At 43.0% G+C, this 27,650-nt stretch overlaps 1 protein-coding gene across 2 annotated transcripts in view; it reads left to right on the plus strand.

Annotated features, from left to right (window-relative positions):
* cdc16 (cell division cycle 16 homolog) overlaps positions 1–26,345 on the plus strand; it is a 30,077-nt gene extending 3,732 nt beyond the window's left edge. The window contains exons 5-18 of one of the 2 annotated variants that reach the window (XM_084179896.1): positions 1,940–2,074; positions 2,543–2,702; positions 6,866–6,960; positions 7,404–7,537; positions 7,776–7,855; positions 7,960–8,009; positions 8,192–8,265; positions 8,498–8,623; positions 8,935–9,087; positions 10,154–10,217; positions 10,379–10,440; positions 19,311–19,446; positions 19,608–19,716; positions 25,476–26,345. In XM_084179896.1, coding sequence (XP_084036022.1) covers positions 1,940–2,074; positions 2,543–2,702; positions 6,866–6,960; positions 7,404–7,537; positions 7,776–7,855; positions 7,960–8,009; positions 8,192–8,265; positions 8,498–8,623; positions 8,935–9,087; positions 10,154–10,217; positions 10,379–10,440; positions 19,311–19,446; positions 19,608–19,716; positions 25,476–25,735 — 1,638 coding nt within the window. In that variant the 3' untranslated portion in view covers positions 25,736–26,345. The remainder of the gene's footprint in view (positions 1–1,939; positions 2,075–2,542; positions 2,703–6,865; positions 6,961–7,403; positions 7,538–7,775; positions 7,856–7,959; positions 8,010–8,191; positions 8,266–8,497; positions 8,624–8,934; positions 9,088–10,153; positions 10,218–10,378; positions 10,441–19,310; positions 19,447–19,607; positions 19,717–25,475) is intronic. The other variant, XM_084179897.1, reaches the window with a different exon arrangement.
* Positions 26,346–27,650: the final 1,305 nt, after the last annotated feature.

A 27,650-nucleotide genomic window follows, 5' to 3' on the forward strand; every position in this document is an offset into this window, starting at 1 on the left:
TTTTGTAGTACAAAAGCTGTCAGCTCTACCTCGTTTCCCCACGTATTTTTTACCTAGGCTATACCTTTTATCTTTTTTTCTTTCTGATTTCCTCTATTTGTTTACTTTCCATACATTTCGTTATTCTCATCCTTGCAGACTTTAAATTCTATTTGTGTACTGGACTTATTTCCCAATATGGTCATTTAGCAGATGCTTCCTATCCAAAGTGACTTACAGAACTGTCAGCATTGACAGTGACACATACAGTGTCTCACAAAAGTGAGTACACCCCTCACATTTTTGTAAATATTTGAGTATATCTTTTCATGTGACAACACTGAAGAAATGACACTTTGCTACAATGTAAAGTAGTGAGTGTACAGCTTGTATAACAGTGTACATTTTCTGTCCCCTCCAAATTAACTCAACACACAACCATTAATGTCTAAACCGCTGGCAACAAAAGTGAGTACACCCCTAAGTGAAAATGTCCAAATTGGGCCCAATTAGCAATTTCGCAACATCCCCGGTGTCATGTGTCATCGCTCTCACACTCCCTCATACTGGTCACTGGAAGTTCAACATGGCACCTCATGGCAAAGAACTCTCTGAGGATCTGAAAAATAGAATTGATGCTCTATATAAAGATGGCCTGGGCTATAAGAAGATTGCCAAGACCCTGAAACTGAGCTGCAGCACGGTGGCCAAGACCATACAGCGGTTTAACAGGACAGGTTCCACTCAACAGGCCTCGCCATGGTCGACCAAAGAAGTTGAGTGCACGTGCTCAGCGTCATATCCAGAGGTTGTCTTTGGGAAATAGACGTATGAGTGCTGCAGAGGTTGAAGGGGTTGGGGGTCAGCCTGTCAGTGCTCAGACCATACGCCGCACACTGCATCAAATTGGTCTGCATGGCTGCCGTCCCAGAAGGAAGCCTCTTCTAAAGATGATGCACAAGAAAGCCTGCAAACAGTTTGCTGAAGACAAGCAGACTAAGGACATGGATTACTGGAACCATGTCCTGTGGTCTGATAAGACCAATATAAACGTATTTGGTTCAGATGGTGTCAAGAGTGTGTGGTGGCAACCAGGTGAGGAGTACAAAGACAACTGTGTCTTGCCTACAGTCAAGCATGGTGGTGGGAGTGTCATGGTCTGGGGCTGCATGAGTGCTGCCGGCACTGGGGAGCTACAGTTCGTTGAGGGAACCATGAATGCCAACATGTACTGTGACATACTGAAGCAGAGCATGATCCCCTCCCTTCGGAGACTTGGCCGCAGGGCAGTATTCCAACATGATAACGACCCCAAACACACCTCCAAGACGACCACTGCCTTGCTAAAGAAGCTGAGGGTAAAGGTGATGTACTGGCCAAGCATGTCTCCAGACCTAAACCCTATTGAGCATCTGTGGGGCATCCTCAAACAGAAGGTGGAGGAGTGCAAGGTCTCTAACATCCACCAGCTCCGTGATGTCGTCATGGAGGAGTGGAAGAGGACTCCAGTGGCAACCTGTGAAGCTCTGGTGAACTCCATGCCCAAGAGGGCTAAGGTAGTGCTGGAAAATGATGGTGGCCACACAAAATATTGACACTTTGGCCCCAATTTGGACATTTTCACTTAGGGGTGTACTCACTTTTGTTGCCAGCTGTTTAGACATTAATGGCTGTGTGTTGTGTTAGTTTGAGGGGACAGCAAATGTACACTGTTATACAAGCTTTACACTCACTACTTTACATTGTAGCAAAGTGTCATTTCTTCAGTGTTGTCACATGAAAAGATATACTCAGATATTTACAAAAATGTGAGGGGTGTACTCACTTTTGTGAGATACTGTATATTCATAATATGTGGCTCATGCAGGAATCAAACCCACAACCCTGAATTTACCAGCACTATACTCTTAACTGAGCTGAGCCATTGGAAGCACTAACCTAGTGTTTGTGTTTTGTGCAGTATGCTGCCAAAGAGTTCCAGCAGGCCTTGGACATCCTGGACATGGAGGAGCCAACCAGCAAGAAGCTGCTGGAGCGGAGTGTCAAAGAGGACAAAAGGATACAAGAGTCAGACTGGGAGATGACCCCTGCCTCTGTAAGTCTCAGCTCTGACACAATAGGGTCCCATGTGTTTATGTGGCCCTGTAATACCACGTTTGTGTTCAAGTCTCTTACAATGGGATATTCCAGTCTGTTCACATTTATGGTGTTGTGACTACAGGTTAACTATTTGCATACTGTACTGTAGGTGACTGAGGCAGAGATTGAATGCCATGTTGCCATGTCAAAGACCCTTTGGCTGCATTTTTATGATTGGTTCCTTTCTAAGCTATAAATATTTCCTTTTGTAGTTATCACCATCATATTACTAAAGGGGTCCTGTCATTCACCCGGTAGCCACATCACCTGCCATATTCATACAAAATTCATGTGTGAGTCTTTTTTTTTAATGTCAGAAGCCCCTGGAGGCTTCCCCGATTCATGCTGCTTCAGTGTTCCTGACCCCTTGTGGTCCCTTAAACTTCAACGTCCCCCCCCCCCCCCCCCCTTTTTTTTTCTTCAGATCAGCAGTTCCATCTGCCTGTTGCGGGGGAAGATATATGATGCCATGGACAACCGGCCTCTGGCCACATCCAGCTACAAAGAGGCCTTGAAACTGGACGTGTACTGCTTTGAAGCCTTCGACCTTCTAACGTCCCACCACATGCTGACCGCTCAGGAAGGTGAGGCCAGAGCGAGACTGGGAACAAAAGCAGACCTAAGGGGAATGTGGAATCAAAAAATAAGACTAATGGTTTTTGCACGTGTGCAGCAGAAGTAATATACAGAGAAGCAAACTCGTGACTTTTTGGCGATATTCGCAGTTTTGATCTCAAAATATAGGTCATTCACGTGAATCGTGTAGATCCGTTAGAAAAAAACTGAATATTGCTGAGAAGTGACGAGTTTGCATCCTGCTGCACAGGAGTAATACAATGCATCACTAGCACACATGCTAGTGATGCACGGGTTGACTCATAACCTGCAGTTATATCCGCGGTCGGGTTTAGGGTCATAAAATATTGTATAGATGAAGGGCAGATGGGCGGCGGACTGGTTGATGGGTGGCGGACTGGTTGAATAAAGAGAAAACAATACATAAAAAATACATCAATGTATCATTCTTGTGCAATTTATAGGCTACATTTTTGTTAAATACAGTACCAGTCAAAAGTTTGGACACACCTACTCATTCAAGGGTTTTTCTTTATTTTTACTTTTTTCTACATTGTAGAATAATAGTGAAGACATCAAACCTATGAAATAACACATATGGAATCATGTACTTACCAAAAAAGTGTTAAACAAATCAAAATATATTTGATATTCTTCAAAGTAGCCACCCTTTGCATTGATGACAGCTTTGCACACTCTTGGCATTCTCTCAACCAGCTTCACCTGGAATTCTTTTCCAACAGTCTTGAAGGAGTTCCCACATATGCTGAGCACTTGTTGCCTGCTTTTCCTTCACTACATTGACGTTTTTTCCCATAATTTTTAGGCTATCTGGCATTAGTGCGTGGGCCTAACTGTTTTTTGTTAATACGTTTTCTCCCCGGTCCCTAAACGTCTTTACTCTGCGAAAGAAGCGGAGATGACCGATAACTTTACCGATATCAACTATATTGAAGCATTCATTCTATCAATTTATAACATTCTTCTGGTGAGCAAGGGTTTATTTTAGTCTTGTAGGGCAACATACAGTGCCTTCAGAAAGTATTCATACCCCTTGACTTATTCCAAATGTTGTTTTGTTAGTCTGAATTCAAAATGGATTAAATAAATACATCTCACCCATCTACACACAATACCCCATCATTTCAGTGAAAACATGTTTTTAGAAATTTTAGCAAATTTATTGAAAATGAAATACAGAAATACATTGCATTTGGAAAGTATTCAGACTCCTTGACTTTTTCCAAATGTTACATTACAGCCTTATTCTAAAATGGATAAAATAATTGTTTTCCCTCATCAATCGACACACACCCCATAATGACGAAGCGAAAACAGGTTTTTAGAAAACAGAAATGCCTTATTTACATAAGTATTCAGACCATTTGCTATGAGACTCGAAATTGAGCTCAGGTGCATCCTGTTTCCATTGATCATCCTTGAGATGTTTCTACAACTTGATTGGAGTCCACCTGTGATAAATAAATTCAATTGATTGGACATGATTTGGAAAGGCACACACCTTTCTCTGTAGCTCAGCTGGTAGAGCACGGCGCTTGTAACGCCAAGGTAGTGGGTTCGATCCCCGGGACCACCCATACACAAAAATGTATGCACGCATGACTGTAAGTCGCTTTGGATAAAAGCGTCTGCTAAATGGCATATTATATTATTATTTATTATTATAAGGTCCCACAGTTGACAGCCGTGCATGTCAGAGCAAAAACCAAGCCATGAGGTGGAAGGAATTGTCCGTAGAGCTCAGAGACAGGATTGTGTCGAGGAACAGATCTGGGGAAGGGTACCAAAAAATGTCTGGAGGATTGAAGGTCCCCAAGAACACAGTGGCCCCATCATTCTTAAATGGAAAAGTTTGGAACCACCAAGACTCGTCCTAGAGCTCAAACTGAGCAATCGGGGGAGAAGAGCCTTGGTCAGGGAGGTGACCAAGAACCCGATGGTCACTCTTACAGAGCTCCAGAGTTCCTCTGTGGAGATGGGAGAACCTTCCAGAAGGACAACCATCTCTGTAGCACTCCACCAAGCAGGCCTTTATAGTAGAATGGCCAGACAGAAGCCACTCCTCAGTAAACAGCACATGACAGCCCGGTTGGAGTTAGCCAAAAGGCACCTAAAGGACTCTCAGACCATGAGAAACAAGATTCTCTGGTCTGATGAAACCAAGATTGAAATCTTTGGCCTGAATGCCAAGAATCACATTTACATCATTTAGCAGACGCTCTTATCCAGAGCGACTTACAAATTGGTGCATTCAATTTATGATAGCCAGTGGGACAACCACTTTTTTTTTTTTTTTTTTTTTATGGGGGGGTGGGGGAGGGAGGGGTAGAATGATTACTTTTATACTATTCCAGGTATTCCTTAAAGAGGTAGGGTTTCAAGTGTCTCCGGAAGGTGGTCAGTGACTCGTCGTGGGGGAGCTTGTTCCACCATTGGGGTGCCAGAGCAGCGAATAGCTTTGACTGGGCTGAGCGGGAACTGTGCTTCCGTAGAGGTAGGGGGGCTAGCAGGCCAGAGTTGGATGAACGTAGTGCCCTCGTTTGGGTGTAGGGTCTGATCAGAGCCTGAAGGTAAGGAGGTGCCGTTCCCCTCACATCTCCTTAGGCAAGCACCATGGTCTTGTAGTAGATGCGAGCCTCAACTGGAAGCCAGTGGAGTGTGCAGAGGAGCGGGGTGACATGAGAGAACTTGGGAAGGTTGAACACCAGACGGGCTGCAGCGTTCTGGATAAGTTGTAGGGGTTTAATGGCACAGGCAGGGAGCCCAGCCAACAGCGAGTTGCAGTAATCCAGACGGGAGATGACAAGTGCCTGGATTAGGACCTGTGCCGCTTTCTGTGTGAGGTAGGGTCGTACTCTGCGAATGTTGTAGAGCATGAACCTGCAAGGTCGGGTCACTGCTTTGATGTTAGCAGAGAACGACAGGGTGTTGTCCAGGGTGTTGCCAGGGTCACGCCAAGGTTCTTTGCACTCTGGGAGGAGGACACAATGGAGTTGTCAACCGTGATGGCGAGATCATGGAGCGGGCAGTCCTTCCCCGGGAGGAAGAGCAGCTCCGTCTTGCCGAGGTTCAGCTTGAGGTGGTGATCCGACATCTACACTGATATGTCTGCCAGACATGCAGAGATGCGATTCGCCACCTGGTTATCAGAAGGGGGAAAGGAGAAAATGAATTGTGTGTCGTCTGCGTAGCAATGATAGGAGAGACCATGTGAGGATATGACAAAGCCAAGTGACTTGGTGTATAGAGAGAATAGGAGAGGGCCTAGAACTGAGCCCTGGGGGACACCAGTGGTGAGAGCACGTGGTGCTGAGACAGATTCTCGCCACGCCACCTGGTAGGAGCGACCTGTCAGGTAGGACGCAATCCAAGAGTGAGCAGCGCCGGAGATGCCCAACTCGGAGAGGGTGGAGAGGAGGATCTGATGGTTCACAGTATCAAAGGCAGCAGATGGGTCTAGAAGGATAAGAGCAGAGGAGAGAGAGTTAGCTTTAGCAGTGCGGAGAGCCTCCGTGACACAGAGAAGAGCAGTCTCAGTTGAATGACCAGTCTTGAAACCTGACTGGTTTGGATCAAGAAGGTAATTCTGAGAGAGATAGCAGGAGAGTTGGCTAGAGACTGCACGCTCAAGAGTTTTGGAGAGAAAAGAAAGAGCCAAGTGACTCCTGTTTTTGCTTTGTCATTGTGGGGTATTGTGTGTGTAGATTGATGAGGAGAAAAAAACAATCCATTTTTAGAATAAGGCTGTAACGTAACAATGTGGAAAAAGTCAAGGGGTCTGAATACTTTCCAAATGCACTGTTTAATATATATATATATACTGTATATATTTCCTTTTTATTAGTTTAAAAAATGTTGTATAACATTTTTTGCTGCCTCTTGGGCCCCCCATGGGCCTCGGCCTGGTATCACATCGTTGGTGTTGTGACAACCCCACAAAATGTTATGTGCAGTTTACACAGCTTTTTTGTGTGTTTCTGTGCTCCTTTTTTGGCCTCACCAGTTTGCATCCCTGAAATATTGATTTGTATGTTGCTTTGTTTTATGCCAATAACGGTTTATAGATGTTTCTGTAGGGTAAATTTATTTAATTTTGAATTTTTTCCCAAACCCCTTATTTGAAGACCTTTTGTCATTTTTGTGTTTGTAGAAAAGGACTTCCTGGACTTGCTTCCTTTGAGCCAACAGTGCACAGAGGAGGAAGACGAATTACTTCACTTCCTGTTTGAGAATAAATTGAAGAAGGTATGTCCACTGTTATCCTCCATGTCAGGACATCAGTTGCGTTCAGATTCCTATGTTAAGTTTCAGTATTTTACATTGTCATGGGCAATGTTGATCATCATGTTGTGTTTCTTTATTGGAATACACAGGTCATCATATGTCACTATGGACTTTACCCTATAGTTCAGAATGAAGCATACGATTATTTCTAAATATTACAATCACTCATATTTGGTCGATATTGGTTGTCTACAGTTGCCCCATCAATCAACCAATAATCATGGCTACAAAAACCCAGAAATGTTCTCTCTGATTTTACTAAAGTTAAGAGTGGTCATTTGTCTCAAATTAGTGTTGATTCGATTGCTAATGATGATGGTGCTTTTGTTCCAATTGCACATTTGGTTCTCCCTCCCTTTCTCCACTTTTTTCTCCATCCATCCTTTCCTCTTTCCTTCCCTCAGTATAACAAACCCAGTGATATGGTGGTGCCAGAGATGGTCAACGGTCTCCAGGACAACTTGGATGTGGTGGTCTCCCTTGCTGAGAGGCATTATTACAACTGTGACTTCAAAATGTGCTACAAGCTCACTTCCATGTAAGTTTGATAACTGCTGGCCCACCTTAACCTTTAAACTTGAGATGTATTGGCAGTCTGCAAGCGTTAACCGGCCAAACTAAAATTTCTTTAATTATAATAACTGTTGTGATGTTATTCTTATGGTTTATGTTAGTGGAATATTATTCTCTCTCAGCTCAGTTGTGTAAAAAGGATATACGTTTCACACATCATTTGGGCCTGTCTGTAAAACCTGAATGTTTTGTGTTTCTTCAAGGGTGATGGTGAAAGACCCATTCCATGCCAACTGTTTACCTGTTCATATAGGAACACTGGTGGAGCTCAGCAAAGCAAATGGTAAGACCGTTGAAGCTTTTCTTTAAATTTGGTTATTGATGCGCATGAAAGATATATTTAACATCTGAATGTGTACCATGATTCTCCTCTTTTTACCACCACAGAACTGTTTTACCTTTCGCACAGGCTTGTGGACTTGTATCCCAATAACCCAGTAAGTATAGCCCCTGCTCTATATAGTGTAAAGTGTTGCCTGTTCTGCTATGAGTACACCCCCCAATACTAGCACCTTGCCATTCCACATATCCAAGCTCTGATTAGTACGGTATGTTTTCTTTTGTGTGCATGATTTATTCTTTGACCACTAGACAAATGGTAAACATTGTTTTCATCCAGGTCTCTTGGTTTGCTGTGGGATGCTACTATCTAATGGTTGGTCACAAAAACGAACACGCGCGTAGATATCTCAGGTACCAGATACCATGGTTTTCTTAACACCAAGCATATTTTATATTCAGCAGTCAGACATTGATATTCTATATATTGTAAATTAAAATATTTTGATTGATTCACTTCCTGCTGAATAAAATCTACAAATTTCAAAGTATTATTTAAAAAAAACATAATTGATGATCATTCACTCAGTGACAGACTAGAATATCTCTCTTATTTACACTAAGTTCCTTATGCTGTCTCCCGCAGCAAGGCGACCACACTGGAGCGGACGTACGGTCCGGCATGGATCGCCTACGGTCACTCGTTTGCAGTGGAGAGTGAACACGACCAGGCAATGGCTGCCTACTTCACTGCTGCTCAACTGATGAAGGGGTATGTACTGTTATTGTACCCAGACATCCCTTCCACAGACACAGCACCCCACACGTCCACAGAACAGCGCTGTCGTGTGCTCAAATGTAATGTTGAACACGAACACATTTGTTGGAGTGTGTTCAAAGATGCATCTTGCTAAAATGGCTAAACGCAGGAGTGCCTTAGTCATTGAAAAACAGTGAGAAATGTACAGTATCATAACAAACTGATGCATATATAATATCTTATAAGCATATAATAGCATGTACCTTCACAACCTTGCCCATTAGACTTGAAACCTAACCCTTGCTCTCATCTCTCCTGTCCAGATGCCATCTCCCTATGTTGTACATAGGGCTGGAGTACGGCCTTACAAACAACTCTAAACTGGCCGAGCGCTTCTTCAGCCAGGCCCTGAGCATAGCACCAGAAGACCCCTTTGTCATGCACGAGGTGGCCGTTGTGGCCTTTCAGAACGGAGAGTGAGTCACACACACACACATACTGAGATAATGTGTATGCATACACATGCACACACTGGGGGAAAACACCCACACGGTGGGAAAACGTACACGTGCATACTCACACACGTGCACCCAAGAGGATATATAGCACGCATGTGCACACATGCTACACTGAGTGTACAAAGCATTAGGAACACCTTCCTAGTATTGAGTTGCACCCCTTTTTACCTTCAGAACAGCCTCAATTGTTGGGCATGGACTCTACAAGGTGTCGAAAGCACGCCACAGGGATGCTGGCCCATGTTGACTCCAATGCTTTCCACAGCTGTGTCAAGTTGGCTGGATGTCCTTTGGACCATTCTTGATACACACGGGAATCTGTTGAGCGTGAAAAACCCAGCTGTGTTGCAGTTCTTGACACACTCAAACCGGTGCCCATGGCACCTACTACCATATCCTGTTCAAAGACACCTTCAATATTTTGTCTTGCCCATTCACCCTCTGAATGGCACACACACACAATCCATGTCTAAATTGTTTCATGGCTTAAAAATCATTTTTTAACCTGTCTCCTCCCCTTCATCTACACTGATTTTTAAGTGGATTTAACAAGTGACATAAAAAGGATCATAGCTCTCACCTGGATTCAACTGGTCAGACTGTCATGGAAATACAGTGAGTGTTTTGTACACTCAGTGTATAACACACTCTGCAATACCCCCACATGCATACATACACGCTTGAGGGCTCTTATCATAGCCATCAGCAAATTGGTAAGAAGAGCATTTTCCTTACGATGGGTTTAAAACCCACAGGTGGGCCATGAATGATTCGGTTTGGGTCGTGACTATAATTTGTGGATTCTGTCTCTTTATTGAGGTTTAGCTGTACATTGCCACGCGTTCATCATAGTTGCTGGAACTGTGCCGGAAAGGACCATTTCTAAAGGAAAAATCTGTGCTGTCACAGTATGGTTGGGGTTGGCATGATAGTGTGTGGGAAAGGGTACTTGTGCCTTATTTTCTTATTTGTTCATGTGTGGGATTTGATTTTGCTGAAATGTGTTAAATTCTGCTCTTTTCAGCTGGAAAACAGCCGAGAAGTTGTTCCTGGACGCAATTGACAAGATCAAAGCAATTGGGAATGAGGTAGCTGCTCATTTGAATCGAGGAAATCTAGCCCCACGTGTACTGTATCATACTCAATCTTAAATGTGTTTGAACTTAAGATCTGGCAGCCAGTTTAGTTGCTGTGTGTTTATTTTCAATGCAAACATTCCTCTTTTTGTAAAAGTTGTGTTTTCTTTCAGGTAACAGTGGACAAGTGGGAACCACTCCTGAACAACCTGGGTCACGTTTGTCGGAAACTGAAGTGAGTATAAAGATCCTCCCGGCAAGTGTTTACTCATCAGGACACCAGAGGGGTATGTCACGAAGCAGGATGAAGGAGTTGCGAGCTCACTTTGGTTTATTCTGAATTCAACTTGGGATAACTGTTGTCACAAAGGTGGCATCACCTTTTTAGCCAGGTAAATAACTATGGCAACTGTTGGACTTGCTGGGCTTTCCACGTGCCACGTGCACACGCAGTTACAAGCCTGGTTTGATATGTGGAAGGTGATGGATAAATATCCACCTTTTGTGACCTGGATGAAGCCTGAGCTGGAATGTGGAGCTAACTGAAGCTAGCTAGCCTAAACTAATCCAGAATATTTCTAGTCGGCTTGTGACGTACCCCTTTGAGGGGATGGAACTGAACAGAATGGAAGTTCTGACTGGCATGTGCAGTGTCTCTGGATCTCTCTCCTATGACATCATCTGTGTTATCCTTGTTCTCATCTCATTTATGGGTTCAGGGTTAGGTAGGTAGGCAGGCAGGCGTTCCTCTGTTATCTCCCAGGTACCTTTATAAAGCATCGTTAAAGGACAGGGATCCAAACATTTTCCTGAGTGGTATTTCAGGTGGAGAGTCTGAGGTGATGAGAGGACTTACTGCAGGGTTCCCCAACTGAAGGCCTGCGATTTGGCCCGCGGGTGGTTTCATGAGAACAGAATTAGCGGAGGGCCTTGAAAGCTTTTCTGAACAGCACAGTCTTGAGCTGTGCCTTTAACGAGGACAGAGACTCTGCAGCCCTAGTAGTGTCTGGACGTGTGTTCCACAGCCGCGGAGCCACGCAACTGAAAGCCCTGTCACCCATAGTTTTTAGTCTGCTAAAAAGGGAGACCGACCTGGAGTAGCGAAGGGTGCGTGTTGGGCAGGAGGGTAGAATGAGGTCAGACAGGTCATTGGGTCCGGAGATATGCAGAACTTGGTAGGCGTGAACCAGGATTTTGTAGTCGATGCGTGAGCATATGGGGAGTCAGTAGAGGTTGAACAGCACTGGAGTGATGTGCTCGTGGAGGGAGGTGTGGGTGAGGACACGTGCAAAAAATGAAAAAGAATCCTCATCAATCTACATACAATACCCCATAATGACAGCAAAAACAGGTTTTTAGAAATGTATGCAACAAAAGAAAAACTGAAATATCACATTTACATAAGTATTCAGACCCTCTACTCTGTACTTTGTTGAAGCACCAATTACAGCCTCGCTTCTGCTTGGGTATGACGCTACAAGCTTGGCACACCTGTATTTGGGGAGTTTCACCCATTCTTCTCTGCAGATCGTCTCAAGCTCTGTCAGGTTGGATGGGGAGCGTCGCTACACAGCTATTTTCAGGTCTCTCCAGAGATGATCAATAGTGTTCAAGTCCGGCTCTGGCTGGGCCACTCAAGGACATTCAGAGACTTGTCCCGAAGCCACTCCTGCGTTGTCTTGGCTGTGTGCTTAGGGTCGTTGGAAAGTGAAACTTCACCCCAGTCTGAGTTCCTGATCGCTCTGGAGCAGGTTTTCATCAAGGATCTCTCTGTACTTTCTCTGTTCATCATTCCCTCGATCCTGACTAGTCTCCCAGTCCCTGCCTCTGAAAAACATCCCCACAGCATGATGCTGCTACCACCATGCTTCACCGTAGAGCTGGTGCCAGGTTTCCTCCAGATGTGATGCTTGGCCTTCAGGCCAAAGAGTTCAATCTTGTTTCTCATGGTCTGAGAGTCTTTAGGTGCCTTTTGGCAAACTCCAAGCGGGCTGTCATGTGCCTTTTACTGAAGAGTGGCTTCCATCTGGCCACTACCGTAAATGCCTGCTTGGTGGAGTGCTGCAGAGATAGTTGTCCTTCTGGAAGGTTCTCCCATCTCCACAGAGGAGCGCTGTCAGAGTGACCGCCGTGTTCTTGGTCACCTCCCTGACCAAGGCCCTTCTCCCCCGATTGCTCAGTTTGGCCGGGCGGCCAGCTCTAGGAAGTCTTGGTGGTTCCAAACTTCTTCCAATTAAGAATGATGGAGGCCACTGTGTTCTTGGGGACTTTCAATGCTGCAGAAATGTTTTGGTACCCTTCCCCAGATCTGTGCCGCGACACAATCCTGTCTCGGAGCTCTACGGACAATTCCTTCCAGCTCATGGCTTGGTTTTTGCTCTGACATGCACTGTCGACTGTGGGACCTTATATAGACAGGTGTGTGCCTTTCCAAATCATGTCCAATCAATTGAATTTACCACAGGTGGACTCCAATCAAGTTGTAGAAACATCTCAAGGGAGATCAATGGAAACAGAATGCACCTGAGCTCAATTTTGAGTTTCATAGCAAAGGTTCTGAATACTTATGTAATTAAGGTATTTCTGTTTTTTCGCTTTGTCATTATATGGGGTATTGTGTGTAGATTGAGGATAAAAAAAAATATCCATTTTAGAATAAGGCTGTAACGTAAGTGGAAAAAGGGAAGGGGTCTGAATACTTTCCGAATGCACTGTATTGTAGGCACTTGGATGATGCACCAACAAACAGGGTGTTACAATAGTCCAGACGGGATGAAATAAAGGATGAGTCACTCAGCTGCAGGTTGTGATAGCATAGGTCATAACCTGGCAATGTTCCATAGATGGAAAATGAGACTTTGGTCAAACTCTTGATGTGGGCCTCAAACAAGAGCTTACTGTCAAATATCACACCCAGGTTGCGAACCACACTGGAGGAGAGGACCTTGACACCATCAATATTGAGGCTGTAGCTGCTGATGTTGTTTATGATGGTGCGAGTGCCAATCTGTCTTTTTGCAGTTTAACTGTAAGAAACTCAACTGCATCCATGCATTTGATGTCCTGCAGGCAGCAGACCAGGAGTGGAGTGCAGGGCTTTTTCTTCATAGAAAAGTATTGGGCAAAGCTGTCATCAAGGCAAAGGGTGGCTATTTGAAGAATTTCAAATATAAAATATATTTTGATTTGTTTAACACTTTTTTTGGTTACTACATGATTCCATATGTGTTATTTCATAGTTTTGAGGTCTTCACTATTATTCTACAATGTAAAAAATTGTAAAGATGAAGAAAAACCCTTGAATGAGTAGGTGTGTCCAAACTTTTGACTGGTAGTATGTATGTATGCATGCACACACACACACAGTACCAGTCAAAAGTTTGGACACGCCTACTCATTCAAGGGTTTTTCTTTATTTTTACTATTTTTTACAATGTAGAATAATAGTGAAAACATCAAAACTATGAAATAACACATGGAATCATGTAGTAACCAAAAAAGTTTTAAACAAATCAAAATATATTTTATATTTGAGATGCTTCAAATAGCCACCCTTTGCCTTGATTGACAGCTTTGCACACTTGGCATTTTCTCAACCAGCTTCACCTGGAATGCTTTTCCAACAGTCTTGAAGGAGTTCCCACATATGCTGAGCACTTGTTGGCTGCTTTTCCTTCTCTCTGCCGTCTGACTCATCCCAAACCGTCTCAATTGGGTTGAGGTTGGGGGATTGTGGAGGCCAGGTCATCGGATGCAGCACTCCATCACTCTCCTTCTTGATAAAATAGCCCTTACACAGCCTGGAGGTGAGTTGGGTCATTGTCCTGTTGAAAAACAGATGACAGTCCCACTAAGCCCAAACCAGATGGGATGGCGTATCGCTGCAGAATGCTTTGGTAGCCATGCTGGTTAAGTGTCCCATGAATACTAAATAAATCACAAACGGTGTCACAAGCAAATCACCCCCACACCATAACACCTCCTCCTCCATGCTTTACGGTGGGAAATATATACATGCAGAGATCATCCTTTCACCCACACCGCGTCTCACAAAGACACAGCTAAAAAACTCAAATTTGGAATCCAGACCAAAGGACACATTTCCTCCGGTCTAATGTCCATTGCTCGTGTTTCTTGTCCCAAGTAGGTCTTCTTATTATTGGTGTCCTTTAGTAGTGGTTTCTTTGCAGCAATTCGACCATGAAGGCCTGATTCACAAAGTCCCCTCTGAACAGTTGATATTGAGATGTGTCTGTGACTTGAACTCTGTGAAACATTTATTTTAGCTGCAATTTCTGAATCTGGTAACTCTAATGAACTTATCCTCTGCAGCAGAGGTAACTCTGGGTCTTCCATTCCTGTGGCGGTCCTCATGAGAGCCAGTTTCATCTTAGCGCTTGATGGTTTTTGCGACTGCACTTGAAGAAACTTGAAATGTTCCAGATTGACTGACCTTCATGTCTTAAAGTAATGATGGTCTGTTGTTTTCTTTGCTTATTTGAGCTGTTCTTGCCATGATATGAACTTGGTCTTTTACCAAATAGGGCTATCTTCTGTATACCCCCTCCCCCCCCCCCCTTCCCACCTTGTCACAACACAGCTTGTTAGCTCAAACGCATTAAGAAGGTAAGAAATTCCACAAATTAACTTTTAAGAAGGCACACCTGTTAATTGAAATGCATTCCAGGTAACTACCTCATGAAGCTGGTTGAGAGAATGCCAAGAGTGTGCAAAGCTGTCATCAAGGCAAAGGGTGGCTATTTGAAGAATCTCAAATATATTTTGATTTAACACTTTTTTTGGTTACTACATGATTCCATATGTTATTTCATAGTTTTGATGTCATCACTATTATTCTACAATGTAAATCATTAAAAAAAAAAAAACATTAAAACCCTTGATTGAGTAGGTGTGTCCAAACGTTTGACTGGTAGAGTGTATATATATATATATATATATATATATATATATATATATATATATATATAAATATAAATAAATAAATAACTGTGGCCAGTTTGAACTGAGGGGGGACACATCCAGTGATGACTGAGTTGTTGATGATTTCTGTGAAGAAAAGCACTAGAGCAAGTAAGCAGGTCCTGAAGAGGGAGGTGGGGATAGGGTCAAGTAAGCAAGTGGTGGGCCTCATTTGTCAGCTGCAATGACAGTGGTGAACATGGAGAACCTTTACTCAGGGAATGTAGGACTGGGTAGCTCAACTACCGGGGCTGGAGAGGACAGGATGGTTTTATTGATATTTTCAAGTTTGCTTTGTAAGAAGGACAGGTATTGATTGCACTGTTCTGGGGATGTTGAGGTAGCAGTTGTTCACAGGTTGAAGGAGCTTGCTTTCAGTAGAGAACAACACCCGGGAGTTACCACTGCTGTTGCTGATCAGTTGGGAGTAGTAGGATGTCTGAGCTGCATTTGTGGCCTGTTTTGTATTCTTGTTGATGTTGCTCATACATCTGCGCATGTACAGTTATCCCAGTTTTCTTATACTGTCGTTCTCGGCGACAGCCAGTTGCTTAGAGTGAGCGTAGGTCCTCAGTGTACCAGGGAGACGATTTGGAGAAAGACACCAGGCAGGTTTTCAAAGGAGAAACTTGTATTGAGCCACAGAGTCAGTAACTGGCAGGTAGGAGATGGATTCCTAAACTGAATGGAGTGTTTCTTGGGCCGAATAGGTAGAGGAATAGCTTGGGTGAAGGTGATGAGTTTATGGTCGGGACAGCCCTGACACATTTCCTTCCAATTTGGCCAGATCCACGCCTGTGGTACAGACCAGGTCTGGCCTTTGTTGTGGGTGACAATATCCACATACTGCTGGAGTCCAAAGTTGTCCAGGACATCAGCCAGACCAGTAGATAGACTGTAGTCAGGGGAGTTGACATGCATGTTGAAATCACGAAGCACTAGCATAGCTGGACACAAGGGGCTCAGGACTGTTAGTAGCTCAGATTGTTCAGCAAGAAAGTCAGTTGAGCTTAGGAGGCCGATTTTCAATCAGCACAGCCAGTACTGATTCAGAGCCAGTGGTTTTGTAAGCCATGCATTCAAAGATTAAACAGCTGGTACTGGAGTATACTTCACAGTGCAGTCAGTCCTGCAGATTACAGCCAATCTGCCACACCGTCCAGATGTTCTAGGACAGTCCAGGTAGGTGTAGCCAGATGGAGTGCATTGGTTGAGGAATACGGTGCCTTCAGAAAATATTCACACCCCTTTTCCACATTTTGTTGTTACAAAGTGGGAATTAAATGGATTTCATTGTAATTTATGAACGACCCTACACAAAATACTCTGTCAAAGGGGAAGATAAATATAAAATAACATTTGTAAAATATAACTCTAATATATCTTGATTACAGAAGTATTCAACCCCCTGAGTCAATACATGTTAGAATCACCTTTGGCAGCGATTACAGCTGTGAGTCTTTCTGGGTAAGTCTCTAAGAGCTTTCCACACCTGGATTGTGCAACATTTGCTGTTTTTTAATTTATATTTAATTTTAATTTTGTATTACTATTTTCAAAATTCTTCAAGCTTTTTAAAATTGGTTGTTGATCATTGCTAGACAACCATTTTCACGTCTTGCCGTAGATTTTTAAGCCAATTTTAAGTATAAACTGTAGCTAGGCCACTCAGGAACATTAAATGTCGTCTTGGTAAGCATCTCCAGTGTATATTTGGCCTTGTGTTTTAGGTTATTGTTCTGCTGAAAGGTGAATTTGTCTCCCAGTGCCTGTTGGAAAGCAGACTGAACCAGGTTTTTCTCTAGGGTTTTGCCTCCTATTCCATTTATTTTTAGCCAAAATAAACTCCCTTGCCGATGACAAGCATATCCATAACACGATGCAGCCACAACCATGCTTGACAATGTGAATTAGTGGTACTCTGTGATGTTAGATTTGCCCCAAACATAACGCTTTGTATTCAGGGCATTGTTCATTTCTTTGCCACATTTTTTGCAGTTTTGTTTTAGTGCCTTATTGCAAACAGGATGCATGTTTTGGAATATTTGTATTCTGTACTGGATTACTTCTTTTCACTCTGTCATTTAGGTTAGTGTTGTGGAGTAACTACAATGATGTTGTTCCATCCTCAGTTTTCTCCTAACAGTCATTAAACTCTTAAAGTCACCATTGGCCTCATGGTGAGATCCCTGGATGGTTTCCTTCCTCTCCGGCAACTGAGTTAGAAAAGACACCTGTATCTTTGTAGTGAATGGGTTTAGGATACACTATCCAAAGTGTAATTTATAACTTCACCATGCTCAAAGGGATATTCCAAAAAAAAAAAAAAATCTACCAATAGGTGCTCTTCTTTGCGAGGCATTGGAAAACCTCCCTGGTCTTTGTGGTTGAATCTGTGTTTAAAATTCACAGCTCGACTGGGGGAACTTACATATTATTGTGTGTGTGGGGTACAGAGATGAGGTAGTCATTCAGAAATCATGTTAAACACTATTGCACACACAGTGAATACATGCAACTTATTATGTGACTTGTTAAGCAAATTCTTACTCCTGAACTTATTTAGGCTTGCCATGACAAAGGGGTTGAATACTTAGTGACTCAAGACATTTCAGTTTTTCATTTTTAATTAATTTGTTAAAATGTCAAAAACCATAATTTCACTTTTACATGATGGGGTATTGTGTGTAGGCCAGTGACACAATCTCAATTTAATCATTTTTAAATTCAGGCTGTAACACAACAAAATGTGGAAAAAGTCAAAGGGGTGTGAATACTTTCTGAAGGCACTGTATGTGCTCATTGGGCTGATGCCAAGTCTGTGAAGCAGAGAAAGTCTAGACCTCTATCAGCAATGATGTCATTCAGTAGTAAGCCTTTGTTGTTGATGGATCTTGCATTTAAAAGCCCCAATTGAATTACTTTGGAAGTTGCCTGAGGAGCAGCATGCAGAACTGGCCAGTGTCCTTTATCATCCACCTCCGGTGTGCATGATGGACAGTGTTGTATTCAACTGGCCAGTGTACACAATTGATTTAGGTTTGTTCATTAGTCTGCCGCCCCATTGTCCTTGCCGTTTGCATTTTTTCCGGAGGATCCCGTATAGGCTGTTCTTCAGTTTGCTGCACAGGTTCTTTTTTCATACGTTCCAAACTTCTGAGGAATCCTTCGGTGTAGTGAATGATAGTTGGTCCAGCCTTTGGTAGATGGGAGACGAGATGAGTAAAAAAGACATGAGATGAGGCTAAACCATTTTTTTATTATAATAACACGCTGGATAGGTGCAGTGAAATGTGTTGTTTTACAAGGTCAGCCATAGTAGTACGGCGCCCCTGGAGAAAATTAGGGGTTAAGTGCCTTGCTCAAGGGCACATTGACAGAATTGTTACCTTGTCGGCTTGGGTATTCAAACCAGCGGCCTTTCAGTTACTAGCCCAACATTCTATCCGCTAGGCTACCTGCCGACCTAGGATCCTAGGAGGATCTGACCTTGTATTTGAATCCAAACTTTTAGCTAGTTGATTGGAAAAGTACCGGTAGTCAAATATGTTAACTAATTTAACGTTGTTGATGAAAAATCTAGAATTCTGTGTTCAATACTTGATTAGCTATCAAAAAAGGCAAAACGTTTTTTTTAAAAACAATGCACATAAAAACCACTTAAAACAAATAATTAAAGGGGCAATCTGCAGGTGCGTCATCCATTTTTGGACTTCTGAATTAATAAAATGTAGCCTACCTGCTGATTCTTACATTTCTCCAGCCCTATCCCTCAGCATATTTATTGTTTCAACTTCTGATTGCTGCTTTAAGGATACGTTTGTAAGAGTAAATTACTAAGGCTGCCACTAGACGCCATGGCAACCATGGAACAATATAAAAAACAAAATAAAACAAATACTATTTTCACCTAGGTCTGATAGGGAAGGAGTTGTTTGGTTAGATCCTTTTTTTTTGGCTCTCTGAACACACCCAGCCCAGGCAGAACTCTAGATTTGGCTCTGGAAAATGTATGCACTCACTAATTGTAAGTTGCTCTGGATAAGAGCGTATGCTAAATGACTAAAATGTAAATGGTCATTAGGGAACTGTCCGATTTGGTTGTTTTGTTCTATCCTCCAATAGGAAGTATGACCAGGCATTGGAGTATCACCGCCAGGCCCTGGTTCTCATCCCCCAGCACTCGTCGACCTATTCCGCCATCGGATATGTGCACAGCCTCATGGGAGACTTCGAGAGCGCCATTGACTACTTTCATACGGTACAGTATTCTTTTTTTTTTTTATATATATATATTTTTTTTAATTGTCCCCTTATTTACATTTTAAATCCATAGACACAGATCCTGTGTGACACGTTGAATAAATATTGCATTTTAATGTTTTTACAGCAATTGATGAGTTTTGCTTCTGATTCTGACAGGCACTCGGTCTTAAGCGAGATGACACGTTTTCTGTGACGATGCTCGGCCACTGCATTGAGATGTACATTGGAGATACGGATGCCTACATAGGTAAAACTTCCTACATAGGTAAAACGACTTCCTTTGCAACCCATGCTAAAACACATTTGCGAAAAACATTTGGATATACAGTGCATTCGGAAAGTATTCAGACCCCTTGACTTTTTCCACATTTTTGTTATGTTACAGCCTTATTCTTAAATTGATTAAATTGTTATTTTTCCTCAAAGCAAAAACAGTTAAAAAAAATAAAATAAAAAATAATTGAAATATCACATTTTACATAAGTAATCAGACCCTTTACTCAGTACTTTGTTGAAGCACCTTTTGCAGTGATTACAGCCTCAAGTCTTCTTGGGTATGACGCTACAAGCTTGGCACGCCTGTATTTGGGGAGTTTCTCCCATTCTCTGCAGATCCTCTCAAGCTCTCAGGTTGGATGGGGAGCGTTGCTGCACAGCTATCTTCAGGTCTCTCCAGAGATGTTAGATCGGGTTCAAGTTCGGGCTCTGGCTGGGCCACTCAACGACATTCAGAGACTTGTCCCAAAGCCACTCCTGTGTTGTCTTGGCTGTGTGCTTAGGGTCGTTGTCCTGTTGGAAATTGAACCTTCGCCCCAGTCTGAGGTCCTGATCGCTCTGGAGCAGGGTTTCATCAAGGATCTCTCTGTACTTTGCTCCGTTCATCTTTGCCTCGATCCTGACTAGTCTCCCAGTCCCTGCCGCTGAAAAACATCCCCACAGCATGATGCTGCCACCACCATGCTTCACCGTAGGGATGGTGCCAGGTTTCCTCCAGACGTGACGCTTGGCAAAGACTTCAATCTTGGTTTCATCAGACCATAGAATCTTGTTTCTCATGGTCTGAGAGTCTTTAGGTGCCTTTTGGCAAACTCCAAGCAGGCTGTCGTGTGTTTTACTGAAGAGTGGTTTACAGCTGTCCGCTCTACCATAATGGCCTGATTGGTGTAGTGCTGCAGAGATGGTTGTCCTTCTGGAAGGTTCTCCCATCTCCACAGAGGAACTCTGGAGCTCTGTCAGAGTGACCATTGGGTTCTTGGTCACCTCCCTGACCAAGGCCCTTCTCCCCCGATTGCTCAGTTTGGCTGGGCGGCCAGCTCTAGGAAGAGTCTTGGTGGTTCCAAACTTCGTACATTTAAGAATGATGGAGGCCGCTGTGTTCTTGGGGACCTTCAATGCTGAATACATTTTTGGGTACCCTTCCCCGGATCTGAGCCTCGACACACTCCTGTCTCGGAGCTCTATGGACAATTCCTTCCACCTCATGGCTTGGTTTTTGCTCTGACATGCACTGTCAACTGTGGGACCTTATATAGACAGGTGTGTGCCTTTCCAAATCATGTCCAATCAATTTAATTTACCACATGTGGACAAGTTGTAGAAACATCTCAAGGATGATCAATGGAAACAGGATGCACCTGAGCTCAATTTCGAGTCTCATAGCAAAGGGTCTGAATACTTATGTAAATAAGATATTTATGTTTCTTATTCTTTATACATTTGAAAACCTGTTTTCGCTTTGTCATTTGTATTTTTGTATTTATTAGAGATCCCCATTAGTTCCTGCCAAGGCAGCAGCTACTCTTCCTGGGGTCCAAACATATTAAAGCACTTACATTACATATAAAACAAAATGTATATAAAGCAGGACATCATATGACATTATTACACCACTACCTACAGTGGGGGAAAAAAGTATTTAGTCAGCCACCAGTTGTGCAAGTTCTCCCACTTAAAAAGATGAGAGGCCTGTAATTTTCATCATAGGTACACGTCAACTATGACAAAAAATCCAGAAAATCACATTGTAGGATTTTTAATGAATTTATTTGCAAATTATGGTGGAAAATAAGTATTTGGTCACCTACAAACAAGCAAGATTTCTGGCTCTCACAGACCTGTAACTTCTTCTTTAAGAGGCTCCTCTGTCCTCCACTCGTTACCTGTATTAATGGCACCTGTTTGAACTTGTTATCAGTATAAAAGACACCTGTCCCAACCTCAGTCACACTCCAAACTCCACTATGGCCAAGACCAAAGAGCTGTCAAAGGACACCAGAAACAAAATTGTAGACCTGCACCAGGCTGGGAAGACTGAATCTGCAATAGATAAGCAGCTTGGTTTGAAGAAATCAACTGTGGGAGCAATTATTAGGAAATGGAAGACATACAAGACCACTGATAAGCTCCCTCGATCTGGGGCTCCACGCAAGATCTCACCCTGTGGGGTCAAAATGATCACAAGAACGGTGAGCAAAAATCCCAGAACCACACGGGGGGACCTAGTGAATGACCTGCAGAGAGCTGGGACCAAAGTAACAAAGCCTACCATCAGTAACACACTACGCCGCCAGGGACTCAAATCCTGCAGTGTCAGATGTGTCCCCCTGCTTAAGCCAGTACATGTCCAGGCCCGTCTGAAGTTTGCTAGAGTGCATTTGAATGATCCAGAAGAGGATTGGGAGAATGTCAGATGAAACCAAAATAGAACTTTTTGGTAAAAACTCAACTCATCGTGTTTGGAGGACAAAGAATGCTGAGTTGCATCCAAAGAACACCATACCTACTGTGAAGCATGGGGGTGGAAACATCATGCTTTGGGGCTGTTTTTCTGCAAAGGGACCATGACGACTGATCCGTGTAAAGGAAAGAATGAATGGGGCCATGTATCGAGAGATTTTGAGTGAAAACCTCCTTCCATCAGCAAGGGCATTGAAGATGAAACGTGGCTGGGTCTTTCAGCATGACAATGATCCCAAACACACTGCCCGGGCAACGAAGGAGTGGCTTCGTAAGAAGCATTTCAAGGTCCCGGAGTGGCCTAGCCAGTCTCAAGATCTCAACCCCATAGAAAATCTTTGGAGGGAGTTGAAAGTCCGTGTTGCCCAGCGACAGCCCAAAAACATCACTGCTCTAGAGGAGATCTGCATGGAGGAATGGGCCAAAATACCAGCAACAGTGTGTGAAAACCTTGTGAAGACTTACAGAAAACGTTTGACCTGTGTCATTGCCAACGAAGGGTATATAACAAAGTATTGAGAAACTTTTGTTATTGACCAAATACTTATTTTCCACCATAATTTGCAAATAAATTCATAAAAAATCCTACAATGTGATTTTCTGGATGTTTTTTTTTTCATTTTGTCTGTCATAGTTGACATGTACCTATGATGTAAATTACAGGCCTCTCATCTTTTTAAGTTGGAGAACTTGCACAATTGGTGGCTGACTAAATACTTTTTTCCCCCACTGTATCTACAATACAAAATGTTTAATACCACCATTCAACAATATCGCAATGTGTGCGTATGCGTGTGTCTATACCCTTGTGTGTGTCTCTTCACAGTCCCTGTTGTTCCATAAGGTGTATTTTTACCAGTTTTATTTTTTTTAAATCTGATTCTACTGCTTGCATCAGTTACCTGATGTGGAATAGAGTTCCATGTAGTCATGGCTCTAAGTAGTACTGTGCGCCTCCCTTAGTCTGTTCTGGACTTGGGGACTGTGAAGAGACCTCTGGGGGCATGTCTTGTGGGGTATGCATGGTTTTCCGAGCTGTGTGATAGTAGTTTAAACAGACAGCTCGGTACATTCTGCTTGTCAACACCTCTTACAACAACAAGCAGTGATGAAGTCAATCTCTCTTCCACTCTGAGCCCGGAGAGACTGACATGCATGTCATTAATGTTAGCTCTCCGTGTACTTTTAAGGGCCAGCCGTGCTTTCCTGTTCTGAGCCCTTAAAAGTATTCTGGGGTGTTGTGTGTAGATTGCTGAGGAAAATGTTTTATAAAATCAATTTTAGAATAAGGCTGTAACGTAACAAAAGGTGGAAAAAGTCAAGGGGTCTGAATAGTTTCCGAAGGCACTGTATTTGTTATGTTTTTGCCAGTAAACATCAGACCTACAAGGCATTTAACTACTGTTGATTTTGCTTTTCTGTTTTGCTTTTTCCGAGTCTCGTTGCTAGCGTGTGACTTGCTGGTGAATTATGTGTTAAGAAATAATATTGCCTGAGAGAGTGTTGGATACTATGTGCGTTATGCACTGGGAGTGCGACTCGAGCCCCTCTGTCGTCTGTTAGAAAGACCCTGCAAGTCAGTGATTCACTGTCAAATGTTTAATTCCAATAAACCAGAATAATTATTTATTTTTATTTAACCTTTTTTTAACTAGGCAAGTCAGTTAAGAATAAATTATTATTTATAATGTCGGCCTACCAATGATGAATAGTAGTTAGATGAGTGTGTAGTTTCTATCAAATAAATCATACAATGAGTTAATAACACCATAATGACAGCTGTACAATGGGAATATGCATAATAATTAGTCTGGAATGTATACATTAATACAATGTTAAACATTATGGGTGGATTGCAACGAACAGGCAGAACTTAACGTTCTGGTTAGCGCTGGATTTCTTAACATGCTAAAAGAACAGCGGGAAACTAGTAGACCACCGGTCCTGACGTTGTTATGGTGTCAAGCCGGCTTGATACTAGACAGCGGAAATGGTAATTGTCTGCTTTCACTAGAGTTGCGCATGTAGACTCGCACCGGCGTGACGTCACACCCCAGCTCGTGACTGAGGGCGCAGGGAGTTCTTCACAGACAGACTATAAGAATAAGGTGGTATTTATGATGATACACTATATATACAAAGGTATGTGGACACCCCTTCAAATTAGTGGATTCGGCTATTTCAGCCACCCAGCCATGCAATCTCCATAGACAAACATTGGCTTTCAACGTGGCAATAGGATGCCACCTTTCCAAGAAGTCAGTTCGTCAAATTTCTGCCCTGCTTGAGCTGCCCCGGTCAACTGTAAGTGATGTTATTGTGAAGTGGAAACATCTAGGAGCAACAACGGCTCAGCCGCAAAGATGTAGGCTGCACAAGCTCACAGAACGGGACAACCGAGTGCTGAAGCGTGTAGCGCGTAAAAATCGTCTGTCCTCGGTTGCAACACTCACTAACGAGTTACAAACTTCCTCTGGAAGCAACGTCAGCACAAGAACTGTTCGTCGGGAGCTTTGTGAAATGGGTTTCCATGGCCGAACAGCCGCACACAATCCTAAGATCACCATGCCAATGCCAAGTTCGGCTGGAGTGGTGTAAAGCTAGCCACCATTGGAGCAGTGGAAACGCGTTCTCTGGAGTGATGAATCACGCTTCACCATCTGGCAGTCCGACGGACAAATCTGTATTTGGCACATGCCAGGAGAACGCTACCTGCCCGAATGCATAGTGCCAACTGTAAAGTTTGGTGGATGAGGAATAATGTTCTGGGGCTGTTTTTCATTGTTCGGGCTAGGCCCCTTAGTTCCAGTGAAGGGAAATATTAACGCTACAGCATACAATGACATTCTAGACAATTTTGTGCTTCCAACTTTGTGCCAACAGTTTGGGGAAGGCCCTTTCCTGTTTAAGCATGCCAATTACCCTGTGCACGTGAGGTCCATACAGAAACGGTTTGTTGAGATCGGTGTGGAAGAACTTGACTGGCCTGCACAGAGCCCTGACCTCAACCCCATCTACCACCTTTGAGATAAATTACTGCGAGCCAGGCCTAATCGCCCAACATCAGTGCCGGACCTCACTAATGCTCCGCAAGTCCCCGCAGCAATGTTCCAACATCTAGTGGAAAGCCTTCCCAGAAGAGTGGAGGCCGTTCTAGCAGGGACGGGGACGGGGGACCAACTCCATATTAAAGCCCATGATTTTGGAATGAGAGCAGGTGTCCACATACTTTTGGTCATGTAGTGTGTGTGTATATAAAGTATTTAATAGTAATATGTGTCTTTTCAGGCACGGACATAAAAGACAAAGTCCGCGGGACGCTGAGCACGCCGGCGTTGATGAAGATGCTGAACACGTCGACGGAACCCAGCGACGCTCGAACCACGGTACTTCTCGAGGAGAGCGGCATCATGGCCCTAGAGACGCCGCCGTCCAATCAGGACAAGGCCTCGTTGGACACGCCCCTGCGGAGCTCGCTGCCCCTGGAATGCGACATGTACGAGAGTGACATGATGCTCGAGACCTCGATGTCCGACACCAGCACGTGATGTCACTGATGATGTCATCGTCATAGTGGCCGGTTGCTTGGTCCCAGCCTCGGGACCAATTACAAACCAGACCGTTGGCACTTATCTATAGGTTTCTTGTCGAGTTCCCCTCTTGGGGATTTGAAGTGATGGGATTGGTATAGACTAAGCGATGGGGAAGAGGCTAAGGCAAAGCTTTTAGCATGAATTTGAGCTTCAGTCCAACTGGTTTTGTTGGAAAAAAACGTCACACTCAATACCGTATTGTAAAATATATATTTTTTGGCTGAATTAATATTGCTCAGAGTAATCCAATTGAAAGGGACCCGGGGATGTGGGGTGAGGGATTGGTTTGTATTTGTGCCTCAGGCGGGTAGTCAGAAGACAATGGGAAAAGTGGGGAAAGCAGAGACATGGTACTCGGATCCTTGACAGAACAGAATGAATGCAGCAGCAACACCTCTGAACTAACTGACTGTGTCCCCTACTCCTGCCCACTAGCAGGAACATGTGTGTTGCTTACCTGTGGATTTTTACTTTGAATAAACAAACAAAACTGGCTGAATGCAGGAGCGTTTTGATGAAAAGAATACTGGTAATTCATACAATAAACCATACATTTATCTTTTTATATTCTGTTTTTTGTGTGATCATTGCAATCTTGACGTTCTTGACGTCTCTTGATATAGTAATAATTCAAATCATTGACAGGGAGATGAAGATGATTTAATGTTTTTTAATTGGCCGTTGAGGTGTTATCATTTGAATGTATTCGTTCAGAAACAGAATATATGCAAATGTATATAATCACACTCTTTCAAAGTATACCAGTCATGCGAAAACAGTATTGAGAGGTGGAGAAAAGTTTGAGATGGCAAAGTTTTGACCTGCCCCTAGTGTTATTGATATGGTAATTATGCAGCATAATGGCCAGGCATAAGAAACCAAAGCATAGATTGTTTTCTTACCTTATCCATATACTGTTTACAGAGTTCATATATTGTATCACCTTTAACTTTTTTTTAAACAGCAATGTTTGAATTTACTATTATAAAGTTGACATTGATGGTAAATGTTACCAGTAGCAGTTGAAAATTGTTTAAAAAGGTGTGCTTGCTGAAAGCAAAGCACAACTTCAGAAACGGTTGATTATTTTTTTATTATTATTATTCTGCCTCTTGTAGCGCCAAAGCTGTATAAGCTATCAACACCAAAACAACTTTAAAATGTCCAGACTGCCACTGGTGAGGTTGATACTACTAATACTTTTCACACTACAACCATATTTGCATACATCCCAATGCATTTCAATTGCCATAGACTTTAAATGAAAAAAATGTTGGTCGTAACTAGTCTTCCACCGTTTAAGCTAGAAATGGCATTCAAACTTTAAAACGTTTGTCTGGAATAGGTTGCTTGTATACAGCTTTTTGAAACCATTTGTACTTTTGGATCTATAACAGTTTTAAATGTTCATAAAAGCTCCATAGACCTCAATGGGAAATATTTAGATTTGCCACCCCTCATAAACTGTTAAAGCTACTCAACAGCAAAACAACTTAAAAATGTGAAGACCAGTACTGTTGCTTGTAAAAAAAATTAACGTTTTGAAACTACTACTACTACAACCAGATTTGCATGAATCCCAATGCATTTCAGGTGCCATAGACTTCATTGGGAAAAATTCCAGTCACAACTAGTCTTTAAACTAGTTTAAACTTTATAACGTGCAGACCAGTCTGGAGTAGTGTACTTGTATACAGACCACAACTACTGACCACAACTATTAACCCCAACCACACACCTATTAACCACAACTACTGACCATAACTACTGACCACAACCACTTAGCTACTGACCACAACTACTGCACACAACTACTGACCAGAACTAATGACAACCACACAACTGCTGACCACAACCACACTACTACTGA

The sequence above is a fragment of the Coregonus lavaretus genome (genome assembly GCF_964263955.1).
Source record: "Coregonus lavaretus genome assembly, chromosome: 16".
NCBI lineage: Eukaryota > Metazoa > Chordata > Actinopteri > Salmoniformes > Salmonidae > Coregonus > Coregonus lavaretus.